We start from the raw sequence: 25,892 nt of genomic DNA on the forward strand, positions 1-25,892 counted from the left end.
CTTGGGAGAATGCTGCCACCAGTGGGGTCTGCCCCACTCAATTTCTGCTCTCTAGCAAAGGCAAGTCTCTCTTTGGCCAGGGCAAGTTCTTCCCTTTCAATACTCAGATTGACTTCCCTCATCTTAGCTTCATGCTCTCTCCTCTGAGGGGATGTCATCCCTCTGTGAGAAGAGGCCTGAGAGCCATTGGTATGAATGGATCTGTTAGAGCCTCTGGAGAGAGACCTAACTTGTCCATTCCCAATGTTAAGCCTGCCTGAGAGTGGGCCTGGGGGTCCCCCAAGTCAATTTTCATGCCTGCTTAAGTTGGTCCTGGTGAGTCTACTGACTACTACCTGACCCTTGTCTGCCTCATCCCCTGACAACTCCTGATCCTCTTCCTCCTCATCACTTCCTGTTCCATTGAGGTTGAGGTCAGGGTCCCCAAGGGTTCCCTCTAAGGGGGGCATACTCCCATCTGGATTAGAAGGGCCTGTGTTAGAAGCCCTCCTTGCATCATAAGTCTCTAAGAGACCTATCAGAAATGGGATGGTAGGGTTAGAACCCTGTTTTAGCTTCCTGGAGGTACACACTTGTCTCATCTCCTGGAAGCTAAGAGCTGCATATCTTGACATGACCTGTGGAGGGTCAACTGACAGAAGGGGAGCCTCTGCGTTCTCTCCTTTGTCAGACATGCTTTTCTAGTGAGGTGTAAGTGGTGCACTTACCTACACTATTTGTTTGCCTACTGATCCCTTGCTAAGAGTTGTAGTCAGGGTGTGCTAAGCCCTGTTGAACTACAACAGCTGGTTCAGTAGAACTCAGAGTATTCTAAGCTAAGTTATATGTACCTTGGTACTTATGTGATCTTTCAAATGATATTCTTAGGATACGTGTTGTAAAACAACAGCAAGCTCAAATCCCAACTGCTGCTCACCAATGTGAGAAGTTGGCCTGATATATAGTGCTCACTATTCTAGTGATCACTTTGTATCATTCCAAACAACCCTTATTGACGATTGGTTGTAAGTCAACCTTATAGACCAGCTATCCTAGTAGCATGGACAAGAGCAGTCTTTAGGCTAAACTCTAGAGGACGTGTTAAGCCAGCTGTTATACCATCACATATACCCCTTGAACACCAAGTGAAAGGACACCACACAAGTTGTTATGAAAATAAAAGGATATTTATTTATAACAAGTCTACCCTGATCTCTTTATGAGTCAGGGAGCTAAGCACACAACAAAACTCTTACGAAAATACTTTAAGTCGCACAATTTACACAAATGCCCGAGGGGCACGAAAAACCGTATACACTAAAAGTGGAATGCGAAATACTAGCAGGTAAGTAACAAGATCCAGAGGCTTTAGGATCGCTAGGACTACACTACTGAACCTTCAGGTTAGGAGCAGGAGGCCTAGGGAGATCGGGTGCAGAGTGTGCACTCTCACGCGGGATGCGGGACAAAGTCTATGGAGGTTAGTATTCACAAAGTTACAGTTATCGGACGAATCCGACTAGAAAGACTGAAAACGACAAAGGATCTGGACACTTAGATTGTGAACCTACGTTGGAGCACCGAAATGCTCAGGTTACCTAGCCCAGGGGCTGCGGCTGCATAGGGTTCAAAAGACGTCGGAAATCCTCTTGAAGTCTATGGAGCCTGAAAGAAGAAGTTGCTGGCAGGAGACCAGTGAAGATGTCCGGAGTGATCCAAGCCTGGATCGAAGATGGAGACGACCTGAAAGCAGAGGGGACTCAGTTCTTAATCACTAGCCAGTGATTAGGTGGGCACCAGGATGGCACATGATGAAGTCACCTCGACCAGGTGAGTGGGTGACGCTGGACTCTGCTGTCCCTCGGACCAGGAGGCGTTGTCGGCGACCAGGCTGGAGGTGGGAGCTGTCCCACGAAGGTGTCTGCTGTCGGCGATGCTGGACCCAGGATTGGGGCAACAAACCTTGGCAAAGTCAAGCCCACGCGGTGGAGTCAAGATGGCGTCTGGAGTGGACGAGGAGGGTCCGGGGTGCTCCTCTCTTGGAAGGGAGCAAGGGCCAGTCTGGAGCAACCAGACCAGCGGTGTAATCGTCGTGGTTCGTCGTCAGGAGGGCCACTAGCCAGCAGGCAAGTGACCGGACAACGCGGTGAGCAGCAAAGAGCAAAAGGGCCCCACGCAGATCTCGTGGATGCTGGGGAGCTGGACTTCGGTGCTGGAGCTGCTCAGGGTCAGGGCTTCTCAAACCCCAAAGCACTCACTTGAGGATCCCTCGGCGGTCGTGCTGGTTAAGCGTCGTGCAGTTTTGAAGATGGCCGGTCCCTTCAGGTCTCGTCACACCCACGAATCTCAGCTGGGCTGATGATGCAGGTAGAGGTCAGAGATGCCAGGGAATCCGGGTCTCGTCGAGCTGGGCAGTCTTGATCCGGAGGATGGACTTACAGCAAACCGCGATGCTTAGATGGTGCCTGCGGGTGCAGGGTGGCTACTCCTTAGCCACAAGGGAGAGTCTTCAGAAATGGTCAAGAGTCCTTTCGTGGAAAGTAGTCAAGATTCAGAATTATCTAATTTGGGAAGGGGGCCTGCTCCTACCTTTATTCTAAAAAAAGGGGCAGGCACGCGACTAGGTCCTGCCCATGGGTGGGACCAGGAGGGGGGTGGATACACCCCTCTCCCTTGTCGGCACTTTCCCCAGCTCCAGGGCTGGTGTGCCCCTGGAACTGGTTCAAACCGGCAGATGCATAGTGAGCACCGGGGTGCCACTTGCAGTCACCTTCCTCTCAGCCCTGCCTACCTGGGATACACAAAACCCTGTCTTGGATGGTGCTAGCACCGCCCTTGACAGGAAACCCTTTGTCCAAGCTCTCCTCGCTGGAAGGACTCCCAGCAGCAGGAGGTCAGACTTGTGTCTGTGGTGGCAGCATCCATTTTGTGATGCTGAGGCTCGAGTTAACTTTAACCGGGGTTCACAGTTACATACATGTCGTGTCCCTCTAGAAGGGTGGAATGCTAACCCCGTCGCCAGAATTGGCGAGGGGTTAGTATTCCAATTCGTATGACACCTTACTCGACATGTTTTGATAAAGCAATACCAAAGATAGCAAATAACTGCGAGGATTATAATGCACTTAAGAGTATATGGTACGCGTTATCATGGAACTGCTATTAGGACTTGGTTCCGCAAGCTGCAGACGGGCTCAGCTCATGCCAGAGCACCATCTCACATAATTCCAAGCACTCTACCTTCAGGATTGTTAAGGCCTGCCATAGTAGTGACTGATAGGAATACAATTGTACATTTTAGGGTTAGATATAGGAATACTATATCTAAAGCAAGGGGTGATTACACCACTTTGCCCCAGCTGTCGTGCAGCCAGTTGTGTCAGATTTGGATGGCCAGCCAGGGGTGGCATAATACATGCTGCAGCTCCTGGTAGGCCTTGGGTACACCTATGCCCTGGATACTTAAGGTATACTGTACAGGGACTGATAGGGTGGCCCAGTACCAATTGGTAAATGCACCTAAGGTACATGTGTGTCAATTTAGAGAGAGAACAGCTAGGCTGTGGGTCTGATTAGCAGGCCCACAGCCAGGGAAAGTCGTAAACCAGTGAAGCAAAAAGCAAAAATCTGGGGTGATCATAGGATTGCAGACCCTACTCTCCTACAGAATGCTCATTTAGAGTTCTACTTGCTCGGTAAATCTGTTGACGGTTGTGTCAATCATTGCGCACATAATTATACCAAGCTAACGCTATATACTCATTGGGAGCACCAAGCACATAAGTTACAGTGGTGTTGGGGACACTGATGTTGTAAACTGAACATGAGGCAAAATGTTCTTAACTTGTTCTGGTATGTCTCTTACAGTGCCAACTGGCCTATTCAAGTTGCTGGTGCCACAAGTACACTTTTTTTTAGCTGATTGTATGGCCTAATTATACAATTTTGTATTATTCTTTTACATACATATTATCCAGCAGAGTGGCTTACTACATTGGTCCTCAGGAATGCCTTGAACTATATAATCGTCTATGAAAGAAACATGTTGACCATAAGATGGGGTAACATCCATATCCCTATTTCACTACACTTTTTAATTCCTATCCGCTAGGGCATTCTAATGAAGTTTTTTCGCCACCCATGAGATCATTTTAATCACCTTTTATTTCTGTACTCTGACCCTCATTCTGCCCCGATAGGTAGTTGTACTATATGTGTTAGAGAACACCTTTACTTCTTTCCTATGGGAAAGTCGTAGCCCACACTGGGTACCCAGTGTGCGGAGGGGACCTTATGATGAAGCATGTCACCCTATGTTGAGTGAGGGCTCTCGTCTGAACCCAAGTAGTGCTCCACATTCTCCCTTATTTCTTTACCTTTTTACCCCATACACAGTGTGAGTTGATACCTCTAATAGACCTCATTCCACAAAAAAGCATTTTTCCATGCTAACTGCATTCATGGAGCTCTAAAAGCATCCATTTCCTGCCCACGTGTTCTAGTTCCAGAGCACGTAGGTCAGAGTCAGCACAAGAGCGGAAAGGACACCACAAAGGTGAGAGTCAAAAATTGTATCCAAGCTACGCAATTCGACTCCTTTTTGAACTTACGACCTCACATAGTTTATGTTAACCTCAGAGAGTGAGTCCCTCCTCCTCTCATCCCCGATGGAGCAACAACCGACTCCTCAAAAGATATTTCATCTGACTTTACAATTCTCTCTAATTTATATTCTGTTATGAATACGCTCAGATAAGTCAACTTTACCGACACCTTCCCAGTCCGCCCACTCTATTCGGAGCACAAAATATTGATTGTCTTTACAAAACTGACCATGCTTATTTTGACCAAACTTAGAGTCAACCCACGTCATGACCTGCGTAACATAATCAATACGTGTTATCGAATGGTTCCTCATGTCAATACATAGCGGTAAAAAAAGAAACATCCAGTTTAGACACGCTCTTTATAATAAGACCATTTTGCAGTCCTGTATCTAGCTGCTAACAGCAGACCTAGATCAACTAGCATCACTGACACAGGATTTAAGAGATAATACCAATGCCAGCGCATTACTAAACTCTACAATGTATCCAATTATACATAATGTTTTTCCCCATGATCACATTCGCTACTGTTAGTTACAACTAGTCCCAGTACCTATAAAGTACTATGATGACCTCAACACGAGTCCCTGCAACCAAAGAGACTTTTATTTATAGAGAGAACCCAGCAGCACCCAGAGATTTTTAGATTATCTGAACAGAATCACATTGAATGTTAACCACATTAATACATACAATGAAATGTATTTTTCTGTTGTCTTGTGCTCACTGCCTATTATTTAATTTCTCCAAGTTATAGACAAAAGGTGTCCTATAATTCACACAAGAAGCTCAGCGATTGGGCTCACTTGTTGAACAAGGGTAAGTGACTCACTTACTCCCTCCAAGCTAACCAATAGGTAGCCAACATTTTTTTTGGTCCTGAAAAAAATCTGCAGACCAGTAAGGGCAACCAAGGGCCGAAACATGTCAACCTACCATGACCTAACACCAGGTGCAGTGGAACATTAAGTCTTCCACAAAAGCACCACGCACCCCCTTTTATTCTTGTCCCTTCCTTAATGAAAAAAAGACTGTACTAAGTAAAGGAGGCAATTTTAATTTCATTCACATATTTTAGTCACTTCTTCTTTCTCTATTCACAACTGTCAAAAAACCAGACGGTCTCCTTCTGGGTGGGTTAACGCTGATCACTTGGAGAACTGAGCACTCAAGTGATAAAAGACCCAATGATGATGCAATTCACTTATCCAACAGAGCGGAGAATCAACATATACCGCACCGCATGCTAAATGTGAATGAGAGTCGCCATAATATGAGATCAGAAGACCAAGGCAAAAAACAGGACATGCGATTCATTCTCCTCTGATTTTTATATTACCTGACTGAAGCTGAATTAATCTCTGCTTCTCCATCCCTCATTTTGATTAAACAAAAGCTCTTAGGATATTGACATGTTTTATAACTGCATAGCAGGTCCTTGTGAGAGAATGGAGACAGAACAGCTAGTGTATACACAAGCTGTTCACAATCACAGCTACTTCGTATTTCAAGAGCTGTAGGTCACATGTCAGGCTGCATCTCTGTGAAATAACGAAGGGCATTTCGAAACACCACTCTGTTTATAAATTGAACGTGTATCTTCTGAAAACGGTGTGAAAATTATGGTAATGCTATTTTTAATATGTACCGATTGCTATATTTTTAACTTACGCTTGCAGTTAAAGATTTAAATGGGGGCTCGTTTCCAACTCTCTTTAATGAGAGTGTGTGCCTCTGGGTGGAGAGAGGCCAAGCAGGCCGGGAGAAAGGGGGTTGGTGGAAGCAAGAGACTGCAGACACATGCACACAGTGCATGTTCCAAAGTGAGAATAAAAACAGGCGTTGTGCATTCGGTGGACTTCACGAGCATGGTTGAAGCGCATGGTATGATGTTTCTGGCTTTGTGTGGGTGTCACTTCTTTCCTGTGCAGGAGCAATAGGGGAATGAGTATGATAGCCCGATGGCAAAACCAGGTGGCGGGGCTTAGGGCTGAAAGCGAGGCTTGGAGAACGATGCGTTCCAAGCCTCGTGTAAATAATGAAATTTAGAACCCAAGTAAAAAACAGAAGAAACCAGACAAACTACGAATCTAATGGTGAGAACTTTTGAAAAAGTCATTAAGCCTCCGAACAGAAGTGACATAGTTGCAGTTAAAGACCTTTAAAAAATAGTTCCAGGGCGTGTGGCCAAGATAGCAGAGAGCTTAGACGTGTTTCGCCTTCTCGCCTCCGCCCGCCGATTCTATAGCACCAACCCAGGCCCGAACTGCACGTGAGGTGGTGGAATTGCAGACCCTTGCACCCCGGCACACTTGGCGACTCAGAGTCAAAATACACTTTATTCGATTTGGTTAAAATCATAAAAGCCAATAAAAACACCGTAGTATTTACAATTTTAAAAAGTACATACAGAACTTCAGGATGTGCAACACTTTAGACAGTCATGAATAACGGAACAGAGATGTCAACAATCAAGTTACAACGTTACCCTTTTTGAACCTCGACTTGATTCTAAATGCAGCGACTAAAAAGCTAGCCACAGAGTATGTGATGAAGATGTTACCTAAAGACTGTAAGTACAACATAGCAGGCCTGACTTGTATAAAACCGGGTGAGGCCACAGAGGCTCCCGTAGCTGTGCTCACGCCTCCGGTGCCGAGACGGGCCCGAGCAGCGAGGTGGTGACGAGCAGCGGACAGCAGTGCGGCCACGACCGTGGGGGCTGACGTCTTGGGACCGCATCACGGAGTGTCGCTGCCTTGACGGGGTTGTCGGCCGGACCCGGGGGTCTCACTCGCTCTTCTGAGAGGCGAGGGGCGACGGCGGTAATACGCGACGGAGCAGTGGGTACCATTCTGAACAGAGCGGCGGCCACCTGTGTGGAACCGGAGCACACGGCGGATCCACACGCGTGCCAGGGATCCAGCGGAGTGTGGAGTGTGATATCGGAGGGCATCTCAGCCCTCGGCTTGGTGGAGCTAACCTGGGGAGCTGCTGCGGTGAGTCACTCTCAGCTCCCTGCCCCCGCTGTGACTCTGCCTTCCAGGAGCCTCTCAGGGAGCGCCTTGGCCACACTAGGCCTTGCGGTGAGCTTGCCTGCACACCAGGCCACCAGTGGACATCCCTGTCCTGCACCCACAGGTAAAGACACTGCCAGCCCTGCTTTTTGGACATATTTGGGTAGGCCCCCGCCGATGCTTTGCATGGGGCGGACAGCGGCTGGTGGGTTGACAACGTCGCCTTGCCGCCTCCCAGCTTCGGGCCCACAGAGGGAACCCTGCACCCGGCGGCTGCCGTCGCGCTCCTGCAGGTGCTTGGCCTGGCTCCCCCTCCGCGCAGCTGCATTTTCAAGGAGAGTACTGTATGCGGGGCCGCTGGACTTGCTCCCCCATCTTTCCCCTGGTACCTGCTGTGCCGAGCCCTGAAGCGCCCAGGTTAGGAGGGCGGGGAAGTCCCGGAGCACTGCTGGGGGTTCACCGGGCAGCCGCCTGCCTTCCTGCAGCACCACACACCAGGAGTGGGGTTGAGCTGGACCGCATAAGAGGGGACCCTGCAGCCACCGCTTCTGGGGATACCGCACTGTAGTGGCTCGCCGGGCAGCATATTTGTGGCGGCTGGTGCAGACGACATAGGAGGACCTAAGCATGACATCCATCCGGGGCAGGAAGGACAAATCAGCCACAAGAGAAATATCTCTCAAAGATCTCTTTGCCCGGGCATAGAGTGGGGGGTCGGGAGACTACGGACGCTCCTGTGACGCAGGCTTTTTTGGAGTCCTTGTTCGCCCTAAGGGAGGACCTCCAGACCGTGAAACGTGATTTCACGGCAGAGATTAAGGACATTCGCAAGGATGTGGACGATATGGGGGAGAGAGTGGCATCCCTGGAGGACAGGGGTGACGTCCGGGACACTGAGCTGGCTGCCATGCAACAGGAAGTCATCTGCATACATGAGCAGCAAGTGGATGATCAATCCCAACTGGAGGACCTTGAAAACCGCCCCCGCCGCCACAACATCAGAATCTGGGGAGTGAGTATAAACGAAGAAGCCGGTAACATCTTTAAATATGTGCGTGAACTCTTCAACCACATCCTGGGCAACCCACCGGACTCTTACCTTAAACTGGACAGAGCACACAGAGTGGGCCCTCCTAGGGCGGCAACTGCACCTCAGGCGGACATTCTAATATGCGAGCAGGATTTCCACACCAAGGAAGAAAACTTGAGCAAAGCTAGATTGCTCCAACCGATCACCTTCCGCAATCAATCGCCGGTCCTCAATCAAGATCTTGCTGCCATTACGCTCCAGAAACGTAAAACCTTCCGGCCAATCACAGAGGTTCTGCGCCAATGAAATATCTCCTAATCCTGGGGCACCCGTTCCGCCTTGTATTCTGCCATGACGGCAAGCTGTGCCAGCTTCGATCTCTATCGGAAGCAAGCAAATTATTGGGAATCACTGTCCCGGAGGACACAGCGAAGTGGAGCACTCAGACCATGGGTCCAACGATGTTCTACCGAAATGGAGGCAACAGCGAAGGCGAAGTTGTGTCCAGTGACCAGACCCCCTGGTGGTCAAGAAGGAGCAACAGACCGCCCTTGTAGGTTTGCCAGAAGCCTTGGCCAAGACATCAACCACATGACTGAGCCTGGCTACCATGGTGTATCCTTCTATTGATGCTTGGCGGGTTGGGGGAAAGTGGGCTTGGACTACTACCAGTCACACAACAACCCGTAGACTTCTTTTCTGTTCATCCCTGGATGATGGACTAATGATTGAACTTGAGACTTATTTTCTCTGTTCCATTCCTTGCGGGTTTCTGTTCCATTCTTCTCCTTACTTTCTCTCTTCTTCTGTTCTCTTTTCTTTGGGGGTCCCCGGTCTGTGGGGTGCTATCGCTTCCATGTTCCTGCGCTGGCGTTGAGGCAAAATCGTGTTCCTCCGGGAAAAAGGAGGCCCAGCTCTGTCCGGCGTTGTCTCATTGCAGGACCCGAGCTTCGTGGGTCCTGCAATGAGACAACACTGGACAGAGCGGGCCTCCTTTTTCCTCAGCTGGGTTCCAGGAGAGGTGAGGTACACTCCCTGTACTATTGAGATGTAAGAGACACCGTTTGGTACAGAGGAACACGATTTTGAACTATTTATGTATATCCTTTACAGATTGTCGTTACGTTCACTTTATGTATGCAGTAGCTAATGCTTAGAACTCTGGCCCTGAAGAAAGCCATGGGATCTTGTCCCTACCGGCTGAAACATGTTGGCCTTGTAAATGCAGTTATATGTTTAGACTGCTTCCTCTGCATTGTTCTTGTTTGTTTGAGGGAAAGGACAAATTACATTAGAGTTTTTCGCCTATTGATCCTTTTACCCCTTGTTTTTAACTCACACATCTTTTGATTTTTGCACTGCACTCGATCCCATCTTTATCATTTGTTCATGGGTACCTTAGAGATTGATGGTGCGACCCAATTGAGTAAGGGCGATGGATGGGTCTCATTGATCAAGAGACATACCACCCCATTTTTGGATGACCAAATGAGAACACTTGATCTACATACCTATTTGATGGGAATCCAACACATCTCTGTACGGGTCTTACCAACAATCTCAGTAGGTCCTTCGACAGGTTTGTCCTGGCACACATTCTGATATAGAGACTTATATAGCTCTATTAGCGCCTAACTCACTTATGTAGGAGTTTTGCAGCAGCTCGGAGTACTTGAAGCTCCGTTATAGACCCCCGGTTCTTTTGTTGGTGGATTACAGTTAGGGGATACGAACTGGGCAGGTCTTTAAATTTCCCTCAGACCCTTCTTCAATTGTTTGTGTTTTACTGGCTCATGTTGGCTTGGGGAGAAGATGTGGACGCACATTTTAGACTGCTACCGGTCTCCCACAGCTAAGGCCCGGATCCATGGGCACACGTCCACCCCATTTCCCATCAGTAGGGGCACGAGGCAGGGATGCCCCTTCTTGCCCTTGCTCCTCTACATGGAGCCCATGGCCCAGAGAACTAGGGATCATCCTCATATCACTGGCATTCGCTTTGGAGGGGACACCCACACTATAAGTCTATATGCGGATGACATGCTAGTCACCATGGTGAACCCAGGGATAGCCTTGGGGACTTTTTCTGGAGGAACTGGACACCTTCCTGAACACTTCCGGGTTTAAGGTGAACTTGACGAAATCTACTGCGTTGAACCTCTCTGACACCACAGGAGCGGGCAAACCTTCAAGCCCGACACCCCCTGCAATGGTCGGACGACGTCTTCCCCTACTTGGGTATCCAATTGGCCCAACCCTACAGGCCATGAGGACGGCTAACTATTCCCGCCTCCACACACACATACGCACCGAGCTGCGGAGATGGAAACACTATCAGATTTCGTGGCTGGGACACGTGGCGGCATTAAAAATGACGATTCTCCCCAAAATCCTGTACCTCTTTCAGATGCTCCCCTTACCGCCCCCAGTGGGTTGGCTACACAAGGTGCAATCTGAACTCTCTCAATTTATCTGGCAAGGGGGCAAACCGAGAATGAAAAGGTTAGTCAGCTTTCTCCCTCCCCACGAAGGAGGTCTTGGGGTTCTGAACCTCTCGCTCTAGTATAACGCTGCACAACTTCGACACTTGGTCGAATGGAGTTGGGCTGAATCCGAGAAACACTGGCTCTTTCAAGACCGTGCAGTCGCGGGCACATCCCTCATGAAAATTCCCTTTCTCCCAAAGCTCCACCGTCCCCCCAACGTATGCACTTCACAGGTGACACGCACAACCCTCACAGTCTGGGATTGGACTAATATACGCCACGACCTAACTACCTTCCCTTCTCCACTTACATCTCTGTTTGATAACCCGGATTTTAGCCCCGGGATAGGTCCGCAGTCTTTTTCATTGTGGAGAGAGGCTGAATGCCGCGCCTTAGGCCTTTTATTTGATAAGGGTGACATTATCCCCTTCTCGCAGCTCAGGGCTGCTTACTTCCTCCTAGAATGCAAACGCTTGCACTACTTACAAGTGCGACATTGGGCTATGTACCCTGGCAATCGCACACAGGCGTCTCGGCTTCTCACTCCATATAAACGGTGGCTCATTACACTAACTTCAGATACGAAGATGATCTCCGATCTGTATAAGATGCTCTTGTCCCGATATACCCACACTTATCATGCGGGCCGTGAGCGTTGGGAGAGAGATCTTGAACGTAGTCTTAGTCCTGAGTGCATGTTATAGAGCACGCCACACAACAATACATGTAGGCCTCACTGAAACATTCACTAAGCTTGTTTATTACTGGTACTACACCCCAGAGAGACTACACCAAGCTGACGTGAAACTGAGTCTTGACTGTTGAAGAGGGGTACACTGGTTCACCCTCTTTGGGATTGCGAACACCTCCGGACTTACTGGATGCAAATACTTGACGAAGTTGACAAATACCTTGACACCGAACTTCCTAGATTTCCCACATATGTCCTATTAGGGTACCTAATCCGCTTAACTACACTTTGAAATCTAAGCGAGGGAAACAGATAGCCAAAGCACTGGGCACAGCCATTCAGAACATATTGATTCATTTGAGAACACCTTGCATACCTGCACATACCGGGTAGCACCAGTGATTGTGGCACATACTGGGCATGGAAAAAATTGCTCTTACCTTAGCTGGGAAAGGCTCCTCCTTTAGCCATCTCTGGCAACTGTTCCTCGCTCTACTTACACTACTCTTGCGCCTGACTGCACCTGATTCCTCCACTTAGGCTGGCCTAGCCTCATGAACGATACTCCGCTTGGTGCAACGCCGCGCACAAGGAATGTACCGGGTGAGGGTGGGGGGTGGGTCTCTTCGTGTTTTCTTCCTTCTTCTTTTTTCTCTTTTCTCGGGGTGGTGGGAGGGATTGTACGAGTTATTTGTTGATTTTTGTAATAGCAATGCACTTATCAATCTCTATGGCAGGCTCTGCGTAGCCCGTTTAATGCAAGCTTTCTTCCTGCATTGTTTAATAAAAAGAATTAAACCATAAAAAATAGTTCCAAAAAAGCAGATGTAAACAGTAATTTGGCACCAGGAAACTGATAAGAGAAGCACAGAGTAACAACAGGAGGAAACAAAAGGAAGCAGTCTGCTACAGCCAATAGTAATGGAGGAAAAGTAATTTGTCAGCACAAGAACCAATGTAAAGCCAAGACAGCAAGGGGGCGGGACGAAAGCCCCTTTTAAGATTTATATTAAATACAATAGATTTAACAAGCACAGTGCAAATGAAACCTAAAAAAGGAACGAAACAAGCAAAGGAAGAAGGAAATAAATACAAAAAGGTGTTACAAGTGCTGCAAATTAAACACGATAAAGGCTGATTTTCTTTTTGAAAAAAGTTTATTAAATAACCATTTGTGGAATTGAGTCCAGAATAAAAATGTTCTGAAGAATTGTCTGCTCATAAATCTACATGTATAATATTGAAGTTTTCAGTTTGTGGACCGCATGTATTGCAAAAAGAGAATACCTTACAACAGCACTGGCAGGAGACAGGAACTGATAAATCAGGGAATGTGGCATGTGCTCTTATCTTGTAGAATCCTGCTATCACTTCAGGCTCTAAACACAAACTCTACGCAAAATAATTATAAAGTAAATACAAAACCACTAGCACGGAAGGGAACTACCTAGGGTGCGTATTTGCTTCTTGTGAGAGAGCAAAATGCAGTCACTCAAAGTGAAGTTAATCAGTCACTAAAGTAGTCTGACCCATTGCCCCATGCTGTATGCTGTAGTGGGTGGTAGCAAAATGTGACTGACACAACATACCAATAAATAAAGAGAGGTGGCTGAAAGCCCCTGTAAGTAAGTACATTATGAATATAATTTTAGAAAATTATAGGTCTTGACTCAAGCCATACCTAAAATGTAATAAACAATAAAAACAAAACAACTATACCTTTAGTCCACTAGTGTTGGCTTATTTGGAGGTACTGGTGGCAGAAAATGACCTGACCTACCCAAACCTAACTGAAGGGGAAGAGATAGTTCCAACTTTTAAGGGCAAGGGCCTTGGGTCAACCATTGATTATATTTTTGTAAGCACGGCAGTGGCCAATAGGGTAAGTGGGTACAGTGCTTCTTGGTCTACCTTTAGTGACCACAACCCTGTTACATTGACCCTGGTGGATGATCTAAAGAAAAAGGAAAAACCCAATAGAACAGTAGGAAATGTAGATATACGGCCTACAGACCAATAGCATCAACTAAAATGGTGCTGGGTGGTGCCCCATGAGTTTCATGACAATTTATTAGCCAAGGTTGGTCACGAAATGTCCATCTGTTTGACAGAGGGCAAGGTGGACAAGGAGGTCTTGGTGGCATATTCTAAAATCTGTGCCCAGATCGACAGGGACCTAAAATTGCCATGTAAAGACCATGAAAGGTTTGGGGAGAGATGGTTTGACCACAATTGCACCGGAAGTTGATGGCAGCACTGAAATCCACCCCACCGGATAAACTATCCATAGCTGGCCTAAGGCAAACATACAAAATGGCCTTAAGGAACCGGAAGAAGGAAATTAGGGAGGACGCCTGGAATGAGCTTTTATCTATTGATGTTGTTAACAATAGCGCAAAATTCTGGTCAGTAGTCAATAGGCCCTTTTTTCACGATACAAGTAATAGTGTGCTTGACTGCGGTATTCAGGAACAGGTTTGGCACAATCATTTTAAACAAGTTTACGATGGGAAAGATACTCATGTTAACCTGGATCTCAATATTGAAGAATATACCTTATCTTTTACTGAGTTAGAGGTATCTGAGGCAATAATGGAAATGACGAGCAATAAGGCCCCCGGACCGGACGGCGTGCTGGCAAACCTCCGACAATAAGACATGGTCAAAGATATTGTATAATGTTTTTGTCAATGCCTGTCAATTGGGCCTGCCTAATACATGGGCAAAATCCGTAATAGTCCCCATTTTCAAGAAAGGCAATAGAGGGGATCCTAGCTGCTATCGCCCAATATGAAATGAAATGAAAATAGATTTCTTAAGCGCATGGCTGCCCAAGAGCGTCCCAGCGCTAGTACACACCATAAGCTTCCATGACCTCAAACAGCGGACTCAACCTCCTCTTGGAAAAAGGAATGTCTTTAGAGATTTCCGAAACTTCTGGAGGCAGGGTTCCAAGCGGAGGGCAGCAGGAAGACCATTCCAGGTCTTGGCCACATTCACAGAGAACCTCCGCCCTCCTGAGCGTGCTCTCCTCACTCTGGGGATGGTCAATAAATTGCTCCCATCGGAGCGGAGGGCACGGATGGATTTATAGGGGCATATAAGGTCCCTGAGGATAGGGGGACCCATTCCCTGGAGAGACTTGAAGGCGATGAAAAGGGCCTTAAATGTAATTCTCTCACGGATGGGGAGCCAATGGAGAGCTCTAAGAGCGGGTTTGGCTGAGGTTCTTTTCGCCGTGCCGGTCAGTACTCTGGCCGCCGCATTTTGTACTCGCTGAAGGGAGTTAATGGCTGATTCAGGGGCACCGAGCAGCAAGGCGTTGCTATAATCCAGCCTGGACATTATTAGCCCCTGGATCAAAAGTTTCCTAGAGCTAAAGGGCAGAAGAGGCAACACCTTCCGGACAGAGCGTAACAGACCATAGCAGATCCCTGCCACTTTCTTTGTTTGTACTCTGAACGTAAGATCGGGCTCCAGCCATACCCCCAGGCTCTTAATTTCATTCTTAGGTTGGGGCGCCTCCCCCAAACAGGGGGGCCACATGGTTTTGGGAAGGGAGGTGGAAAGATTACCCAACATCATAAGTTCCGTTTTGGACCCGTTGAGTTTCAACCGTGATTCTGTCATCCACGCCATGATACTTATCAGACAACACCCGAATCTTTCTGCCGCGTTTTCATGGTGGGATAGCGAGACGACAAGCTGGGTGTCGTCCGCGTAGGTCACTATTTTCACCCCGAAGGGTGAAACCACATCCTCCAGTGGGGCCATATAGATATTAAAAAGAGTCGGGCTCAATGAAGAGCCCTGCGGGACTCCACACTGGAGGGGGATCGACTCGGAGAGGTTCGTATCATCGCAGACCTGGTAGGACCGACCATTCAGAAAGGAAGTTATCCAGCTTAAGGCCTGGCCGGATATTCCCATCCTAGTAAGGCGTTGAATTAGGATACCATGGTTGACGGTATCAAACGCCGCGCTGAGGTCCAGAAGGACCACAGCTGCGGAACCTCCTGCATCCAGAATGCGTCTGGCTTCCTCTACTACTACAATCAGGGCAGAGTCAGTGCCCTGCCCAGGGCGAAAGCCTGTTTGCGAGTTCTTGAGCAGGTTATGACCTTCTAGGAAGGAGGACAGCTGGCGATAGACAACCTTTTCTGCAATTTTGCTCAAGCCTGGCAACAAAGAAATTGGGCGAAAATTCGCCAGGTCGTCCAGGTCAAGTCCCGCCTTTTTAGGAAGAGCCTTAACCATCGCCTTCTTCCAGCTGGGAGGTACTTCTCCGCCGCCGAAGGAGGCGTTCAGAAGGTCCGTAGCCCGCGGAGAGATGGTATGAGCAATCCGTTTAAGAATATGGATGGGCATAGGGTCAGAGGGGGAGCCACTTTTGAGATTGGCTAATTCTTTGCGGAAGTGTTCCTCAGTTATGGGAGAGATAACTTCCCACAGAGGGCTCGCACCACTCACGACCTGCGTTGAGGACTCAGAGGGAGGAGCACTGAGGGGGATACTTTGTAGGATTTTTCTGACCTTATTGTCAAAGAAATGTGCAAGTTCATTGCACCGTGCTCTACTCGAGAATTGAGGCAGTGAAGGAGAGGGGGTGTTCAAGAGTTCCTTGACTATGGTAAATGTTTCTCTTGAAGAATTAGAGGCAGTCCTGATTCTCTCTTTATAAAAGGTCGCTTTCGTGCGGTTACATGCTAGCTTGTATGCCCTCATGGCTTCCTGATACGGGACTTTACTATTAGTAGACCAGTCTTTACGCCAGGCACGTTCCAGGCGTTTGCAGACTTTTCTAAGGTCGCGAAGTTCAGCTGTGTACCAAGGGTTTTTAAACCCATTACTTTTCTTGGTACTATACCTCTTGGGAAGCACAAGGTCCAGTGCTCCTAGTAGCCAGTTGTGGAAACTACAATCTGCTTCAAGGGGGTTTGAGAAGGGGGCAGGAGTAGATTGCTCCAGGGCAATGGTTAAATCATCAAGGGACAATTTAGGCCAGAGTCTATGTGAGGATCGAATAGAGCTGTTACAGTCAGACCTACATTCAGTCAAGATAGTCAAATTAAAAGGAATAAGAAAGTGGTCTGACCAGGGGAGGGGGGAAGGCGGTGAGGCCTTCAGAAATGGAATGTTAGAAATTAAAGGGTCCAGTAAGTGGCCCTTCAGGTGCGTGGGTTCATTATTGTGTAAGGACAAATTACATGCTTCAAGATCAGCTAGCAGATCAGTAGCCACCTTGTCTCCCAAGTCCTCCAAATGGAGATTAAGATCTCCTAGAAGAAGGAGATTGGGGACTGAGGCTGCCAGTGTCAGTGCTGTCTCCAGCAGGGAGCTAATGAACTGCTTGACCCCACCCGGAGGACGATAAATCAGCAGCCCTGACAGCGAATAGTTAGGAGAGAGTTGGATGGAGAACCTCATGCTCTCTGCGTCAGAGATCATGCCATTTTCAATCCTGCAGGCTAGAGTCTCCTTATAAATGATAGCTAGCCCTCCACCTATGCCATTAGTCCTATGAAGGCACTGTATCGCGTAGCCTTTGGGCAGAGAATTGACTATATCGAACTTAGAGCTATCAGAGAGCCACGTCTCTGTAAGAAACAGAACATCAGTTTTATTATCCTGAATCAGTAGGTTAACTTCAACCGAATGCTTGACCAAGGACCGGCAATTTAATAGGGCAAAGGTCAGGGAGACGGACGGTGGCTCTTTCTTTTTGGTGACATTACCAAACTTAGGGCAGTATGCGCACCGTCTATATGGAACGTCCGGTATGACTGGGTATGTACAGTGTTGTGTAGTAGTCGGACGGAGTGCTAACAAGTCGTCCCTAGAATAGAGACGGGGACTCAATTTCTCAAATTCAAATATCTCTTATTGATTCCTCAGTTAAGGTACGAGGAAGGGTTGTGTTAAGCCAACTAAAGGGCTGGCTGGAGGAAACTGAAACACTCTTGCAGTATGGTTTTAGAAAGGGTATGGGCACGATAGATCAATGTCTAAACCTGCAATTATTGATCGGGCAATATAAAGTTGCAAAGAAGGGCGCACTTTTCCTGGCCTTTATGGACCTGTCATCGGCCTTCGACCGAGTGAACAGGTCCAAATTGTGGACTATGCTCCTGACTTTAGGAGTTGACAAAAACATTGTCCACTTCTTGCAGATCTACACAGGGACCTATCTGCCACTGTGAGGTACGACCAGATGGGCAATTGTACATAAGGAATACCCATTGTTAACTGTGTTAGGCAGGGGTGTATCTTGGCGCCCCTACTTTTTACACTTTATATTAACAACCTGGATTCCACCCTACGTGCTTCATGTAAAGATATTCCCCGTGCTGGGAAAATTTGATCTGGCACTCCTTTATGCGGACAATGCCGCTCTCCTAGCTAGAACTGCGGTACGATTACACTGGTGCCCCTACTTTTTACACTTTATATTAACAACCTGGATTCCACCCTACGTGCTTCATGTAAAGATATTCCCCGTGCTGGGAAACATTTGATCTGGCACTCCTTTATGCGGACGATGCCGCTCTCCTAGCTAGAACTGCGGTACGATTACAATCACTCTTAAATTCCTTCGTGGTTTTCATGAGATCCTTGGATCTTAGTGTAAACTTTTCCAAATCTCACGTAATGGCTATCAGTCAGAGAACTACAAGGGTCAAAACCCTTCACTGTGAGGGGAACACATTAACCAGGGTATCGACGTTCCCATATCTAGGAGTTCTATTTGATGACCAAGGCTCTTGGGGAACTCAAATTTTAGCAAAAAGAACTGTCCTGACTAGAGCATCATCGGCTGTCTTAGGCTTTGCCTGTAAATTAGGAGCTAGACCGATGAAGGCCCTTTTTCAAATATACAGAGCTAAATGTGCATCCCTTGCAATGTACGGGGCTGATTTGTGGGGTATCAGGAATGTAAAGGCCATCCAGATGGTTGAAGACAAGTTCCTTAGGAACATTCTATCTGTCCCGCAATCAACAGCCAGTTACATTGCCCATCAGGAATGTGGAATAGGCTTTGTTGAAGATTTAATTGCTGTGACACCCTTGTTAAAATAGATAGTGACCTGGCTAAACCCTGAACTAGGGCTAAACCATGAAATTTTGAAAGATTGTATGGCACTTGATCATGGGCGTTGTATCCCCTGGCTCAAATATATCTATAATTTATCAGTAAGGCTGGGTAGACCTGAAATATATAACTCACCTGAAAGGTTGCTGAGGGGAGATGTAAAATGGGCCAAAGAAACATATCTGCGAATAGCCACTATGGCTAGAGAAGAGCGGGAGCTGGCAAAGCCAACAGTAAGGGCTCATCAATTGCAGAAGACTACCCTGTCAATGGAACCATACTTGGATATTGTCACAAACCCAAATCACCGATTTTTATTGATTAGATTTAGATTAAATCAATTTCATTTTCTTCTTGGTGATTCGCCAGGTTTGAAGAGGGTTGAAGACCTAGGGTTTTTTTCATGTGACAATTCTTCTGGGCAGGACACTATGCATTTTATCTTTTTCTGCGAGCATCTCACTAGTATTCGGAAGCGCTTTATTCTTCCAATCCTAGTTAACAAGGGCTTTGTGCAAGTTAAGCCAGCTCTACTCTACCTGCAGTTATTGACAAATGTATTGGAATTTTTTAACATTGCCAACTTTCTCTCTGCGGCTGTAAGAACTATAAGGAAAACAAGTTAAGCTCAAACTGTACATATTTTAACTTATTGTCGCGTCCTGATGTAACTTACCCAAACTGCCTTTTCAACTGTTTTATGCATGTAAATATTTGTATATCCCCAAATGTTTTTGTATGTAAATCACGGTTTTATATTTCTTTTGACATCATGTCTTTTAGTATGCTTTTATAGTTTGCACATAAACCGAATAAAGTAAATTTGACTGACTGACACTAGTGTTGGCAAATATAACTTTCTCCTGAGACAGAATAAAAATCAGGAGTTGATATTGTGATTTCCGTTTATTCGAGTGCGGGAGAAGCAAAGGTATAGGAAACGCCATATTGAAGGTATGGGAGGGTTTCTCTTTCCATAGATAAACAATTTTTGTGAGTTGGGACAAAAGCTCATGGGGTAAAGTGTGGGAAAAGGAAAACGCACAAGGAGGTAATGTAGTTCTTTTCTTTTAGCCCTGGCTGACGACAGTAAGATAGCAGGAAAAAAATGGAAATCATGCAGTTCAAGGCAAAAAGTGCTCTCATGCCACAGTATGGAGTTCACAGTGAAAGAGACTGTATCTCAAATATGCCATAACATACTTAGAAAATTCTGATAACATTTACTTTGTTGTAAATTAACTGTATGTACATTTCTGCCAGAAGCCAGCACAGTATTAGATAGATATGAATGTCGATGAGCAGAGACAGCATAAAAAATGGTTCCTTGATAAGCTTATCCTTTGTATCAAGTAGGTCTTTGCTGCAAATTCTGACATGGCATACTCATGTAAGTATACCTGAAATGATGCCCAGAGGATATCATCTTTTATCAGCTGCACTCTTGGATGCAGTTCAAAATTTCTTCCACATATCCCTTATTTCTAATAAACTCAAGACTACTGTACAATTCACTCCCCCCCACACACATCCACCAAGTCCTAGAACACACACTCACTATTTGCTCAAGCCAGTTTCTGCAGCAGACACAATATGCTGTTGGTCAGCCTCTCATAGACTTACTTTCCCTCTTTCTCTATCACACAACATATGCTGCCCTGCTCATTATCCTGAATGCATGGACTCTCAATGACTTCTCTACACACCTCCTCTTCCAGAACCCTTGTGCCTCTTTCTCCAGAAATACATTTCGTCAAAACATCCTCCTTGGATCCATGCTTACCTTTCCAAACCTTCTTCTTCTGAATACTCCGAGTCATCCATATCCGACGTGGCGTTGAGGAAGTCAAAGCTCTCCAGTGCGTGCTCCACTGTAAGGCTGATACTAGAAGCACGACTCCGGAACAGTCCTTGTTTCTGCTGCAAAACCAATATCATTGTCATGAGGCTCTGAGGCTAACACTTCTGAGCTGAAGACAGTACTTTTCTGCACCACACACAGGTAAACCCAATCCACACTCAGAGCTCAGATAAGTATTCCCTGCACCCAAACAGGAAAACCCACCATTATTCACTGAGAGTATACTATTTCCTGCACCGCTGAAGTGCTTCTCTAAATAAATTAATAGGGCTTCAGAAGACTCAATTAACAATCCTGAGCCCATGAAAATCCTTTACACCTACACTTACACTCATGAGCCCAGTTGTGTTCGAACAGATTCTTTCTATGGGAACTTTATTGATGGTGATGCATACTAAACAGGTACTTTCTTATGCAGGATTCTGGGCTACTTTTATATATTACAGAGGAGTAGTCGTCCTCTGTAGTTTAGGTTTACCCCTCACTCAGCATGCACTACCGTAAAAGCAACCTTAATTATTTTGTTCTCTCTCCCCAGACTAGTTTGAATCAAAGTTGGAGGTAAAAGCTTTTCAACGTCAAGCTTGAAGTATCAACATTTTGCAAAGACCGGTTAAACAGTTTAAAAGTTATAAGGTAAGTCCCGATTTGTCACCTACTGATTTAGCATGGAAATCTGAAATGGCATGACAAACATCAACCACGTTTTTTTGTTTATTTCATAATTGGTTATTGGAAAAATGTAAGATATAGAAATACATGAATACATAAATAAATACATAAATGTTGATGTATGATATTGTGGGCTAACAAAAGGTCACAATCAATAAAGATATCATTCAATCACAAAGGAGAAAAATAATTTTATAGAATAAGCAACAGAAAAAGAAAATATGGATAGAAAAAAATGGGGATCATCTAGGGACAAATAAAGGGGGGAGAAGGATGTAGTATATAGTAAGCTTATCAATTCATAAATTTATTTATATATAATCATAGAAAAATGGAAACAGAATAAAACGTGAATTTAAAGAGGGGAATAGAGTATAGTCTATAAAGTGTTGAGTGCGTAGGAAGGGGCAAACATTGAAAATGGTGGAGGGTCATATTAAAGATTCATAAATATAAACATATAAATAAATAAATACATACAGAATGATAAATACATTGACAAATAAATATACACATGTATTTATAAATAATTGTATAAAGAAAAATGAATATATAAAGAGAAAAGAATATAGACTCCTTGCCCAGATAAGAAGAGAGCAAGAATAAGACAAAGAAGATGAAAGTGAGAAAGGGGAAAAAGAAAGATTGATAAAGGTGAAAAATGCATGTACAACATGAGAAAAGAAATAAAGAAGAATGATAAGGGGGATAAGAAAAGAAATAGAAGGATTGGCTAAAGAAGAGGAGAGGGAGAAAAGATGAACAGAGGACAATAAAGGAGGAGGAAGGTAGGGCTCAAGGATCTCTAAGAAAAGGAGCCCAAACTTGCTGAAAAATTTCTTCTTGGTCTTGTAATCGATATATTATACGTTCATGGGATGCAGTCTGAATCATCGCAACCATCCAGTCCTCCTGTGTGGGGGGCTGAGCAAGTGCCAACGTCTCAGGATGCAAATTTTGGCAGTAGATAGTGCTGTATGTAAATGACGACGCTGCAGACGTATAATAGTAGGGAAGTTACCAAAATCATGCAATAAGATGATGGAAGGGGTAAGAGGAAGACTAAGGGAAGAAATTGTTTCTTTCAGAGTGTCTCCTACATAATTCCAAAAACACTGCATACAAGGACATTCACAGAGTATATGGAGAAGGTCACAATTTACTCCAGAACACCTCCAACACTTAGAAGATGGCAGTAATTCAGCTTTTTGCAATTTCAAAGGTGTCCAATACCAATCATGCAAAGTTTTGAGAAGACAACATTTCAAACAGGCTTCTCTGGTACCCTTGTCGAGCCCTTTCAATATATCTGACCAAACTTCTTCTTTAATAGTGATGTGTAAGCGTTCCTGATATTTCTCATGAAGAGCTTTAAGAAGTGGTTGCATATATAAGCAATGAGTTAGAACACTGTAAAGACCTGACATAACCCCTTCATGTCGTCCCCAAAGAAGGAGATAATCCAATATGGGCGAAGAATCTAATGTCCAAGGTAAAGGACCCAGACACAGCCTTAAACAATGATGTATTTGCAAATGAAGTGAAATCTGGTGCAGAGGGAGATCAAACTCATCTCGGAGCAAATCAAAGGATTTTAAGTCTCCATTTAGTATAATCTGATCAACTGTCTGAATTCCTCTAGACTTCCAACTGGACCAATGAAGTGCGCAACTATTTATTTGAATACTCACTTTACCCCAAAGTGGAGCTTTAGAATGCAAACGATGAGTAACCCTTAAAATACGATGCACTTGTTGCCATGTTTGAAATGTAGCTTGTATCACCGGATGCAGAGGGGAAGAACGCGGGTAACAAATTCCATACAAAAAGTCAAGGCCACGATTTCATTAAGTAGAGAATGTTTTATTGCGATCCATTGTGGAGGGTCAATCGTACCTGGAAGGAAATAGACCAACAGCAACAGGTGTAGGGCTAGAGAGTAATGTTCCAGAGATGGTAAATCCAGACCACAATGAGAACGGCGACCCATTAGTTTTGCAGCAGCTAAACGAGGACGCATAGACCCCCAAACAAAAGACCGAATACGATGATTAATTCAACACAGTATAGATAATGGAACAACAATCTGGAGCATACCAAGCACATAAGTAAAGCAAGGTAAAGAGACCATCCTTGCGGCCTGCACTCTTCCCCACATAGATAATCCTAAGAGAGACCATTTAGCAAAATCAGTTTTCATTTATGTTATAAGAGGTGTGAGGTTATCTAAGACCATACCTACCAAACCTCTATTGACTAAAATTCCCAAATATTTTAAATGTGATGATTTCCAACAGAAGGAGTATCCCTCAATTGATGCTTTTGTAGCACCAGAAGAGAGAGAAAGAGCCCCACTTTTATCCCAGATCACTTTATACCCAGAATGGATTGCAAAGCCATCAATAATCTCAAGTAAGGCTGATAAAGAACGAGGAAGATTTTTTCAAGTAAGAAGAATATCATTGGCATCTAAGTAAAGTTTAGCTTCACCTCCCGCTATAGGTATACCATGAATCTGTGGTGAGTGGTGAATAAGTGAGGCAAGGGGTTCTATCACTAGTAGAAATAGAAGGGGGAGAGAGGATAAACCCTGATGGTACCCCTTCGGATTGGAAAAGGATTTGAGAGAAATCTGCCACAATTGACCTGAGCAGTTGGGTTGCCGTATAAAAGGCGAACTTTAGAAATAAACTGATCACCTAGGCCAAAGCGCTTCATAGTAGCAAAGAGGTATCCCCAATCAATTCGGTCAAATGCATTTTCTCTCTCCAATGAAAGCGCCACAGCATCTTCCGTCATCTGTTTTGCAGTCCATAAAGTTTGAGCCAATGTTCGAAGGTGATTCCGACGGTAGCTACCACAAGAAAGCGGATCTTTGCCAGGTTTGGGGATAACCTCAATCAACGGCTCATTAGAAATAGTGCCAAGTGAGTCTATTTGAACAGCCTCTTGAAAGGCAGAATGTAAAGTATCAACTGTTTCCACACCTGACCATTTATAAAATTTTGCAGGGAAACCATCGTCTCCTGGGGATTTATGATAAGGTAATTTAGCAATAGCTGTAGTAATTTCTTCTTTGCTAATGTCACCACAAAGGAAGTCCCTACCCTCATTAATAAGGCGAGGGAGGTCAATATCTTTTTTGTTGTTGTTGAATTTATTGGTATTTCACATTGTAAAAAAATAGCAACCACAACAAGAACAAAGTAAAACAAACAGCATGTGGCCTGCTGTTCCTATTACACATGTGCACTCAGATACAATCATATTAACCTTTACATTTTTCACATTAGGATTATACAAATGAGGTCTTATCCGTCATCATCTCCAATTGCCATGGCTTGATCCCTTGTACGCAGATAGTGCATTAGTGGTTCCCAAATGTCTTTGGGTCTAGAAGGGGCTGGCAGTTCCTCTGCATAAACTTCTAGGTTCTCCTTACAGTACACCAGGCCTTTTAGCCATTGTTCTAGCAGTAAATTTGCCGTACTTTCCAAGTTCATTGCCACCCTCCTCTTTGCTAAGAGCATTGCAATTCTAGTACATTTACCAGTTGCACCCTTCAGATACGGCGTAAGACACAAAAGACAAACTTGTGGGCTACATTGTGGGGTGGCGGTAGTGATAATCTGAAGCCGGTGTACCACCTCCTACCAGAACTCGGACACCCGCCCGTAACTCCCAGGCCAGGTGCACAAAGTCCGCTCCCTGAGCCACAAATCTCTTACATGAATTATTTTCCATAAGGCCATATTTATGTAATCTGACTGGTGTATGGTACACTTGGTGGAGGTATTTGAAGTGAATGATGCGCAGGTTGTCATTCTAAGTGAATACGTAAGTGAGTTGGCAGCAATACTCTCATTCCTTCTGCGTGATTTGGGGTTGAAGTCTATCATTCCATCGAGCAAGGCTTCTAGCCTCAACAGCGACCTTTTTTTTCCCCTGGGCGCTCTATATAGCTTTGTGACTAATTTGTGCCATGCCGTGACCAACAGCATCTGCAGAGTTTCCAATGTCAGTGGCTCATCAGGACAGGTGTGGTAGTGTGCTTGCATCGCCCTCTTAAGTCTGTGAAATGTGAACAGGAATAGCAGTGACTTGTTGTGTATGTATTGCAGCCCCTCTTCCGTGAGAAAACTGCCATTTGGGTACAAATCCTGCATTTTACCTATACCTGCTAGTCTCAGGGTATGCATAGCCCCCACCTCACGCGTGACTGATATTGCTGCATGATGCGCCAGTGGAAGCAAAGGGGCATGTACTGGAAGCTTCGCTGCCAAGTGACCTATAATCTGCCAAGCTGCAATTGTGATGTCTATAATGTTAATTTCCTTCTTGGGAGTCCCCCTGTGGGAGTGCAACAGTATGTATCATAACGGGATTGGGTGAGCATCACCGTCCTTCACCGCCACATGAGGAATGAACTAATGATGGCTAAACCAGTGATATGCAGATT

The 25,892-nt window shown here is 45.6% G+C and overlaps 1 protein-coding gene across 1 annotated transcript in view; it reads right to left on the reverse strand.

Annotated features, from left to right (window-relative positions):
• The window catches only part of RIPOR1 (RHO family interacting cell polarization regulator 1), a 2,151,737-nt gene that overhangs the window by 670,881 nt on the left and 1,454,964 nt on the right, over positions 1–25,892 (reverse strand). The window contains exon 12 of the mRNA XM_086945567.1: positions 20,684–20,820. Coding sequence (XP_086801693.1) covers positions 20,684–20,820 — 137 coding nt within the window. The remainder of the gene's footprint in view (positions 1–20,683; positions 20,821–25,892) is intronic.

Source organism: Lissotriton vulgaris, chromosome 12, assembly GCF_964263255.1.
Source record: "Lissotriton vulgaris chromosome 12, aLisVul1.2, whole genome shotgun sequence".
NCBI classification, from domain to species: domain Eukaryota; kingdom Metazoa; phylum Chordata; class Amphibia; order Caudata; family Salamandridae; genus Lissotriton; species Lissotriton vulgaris.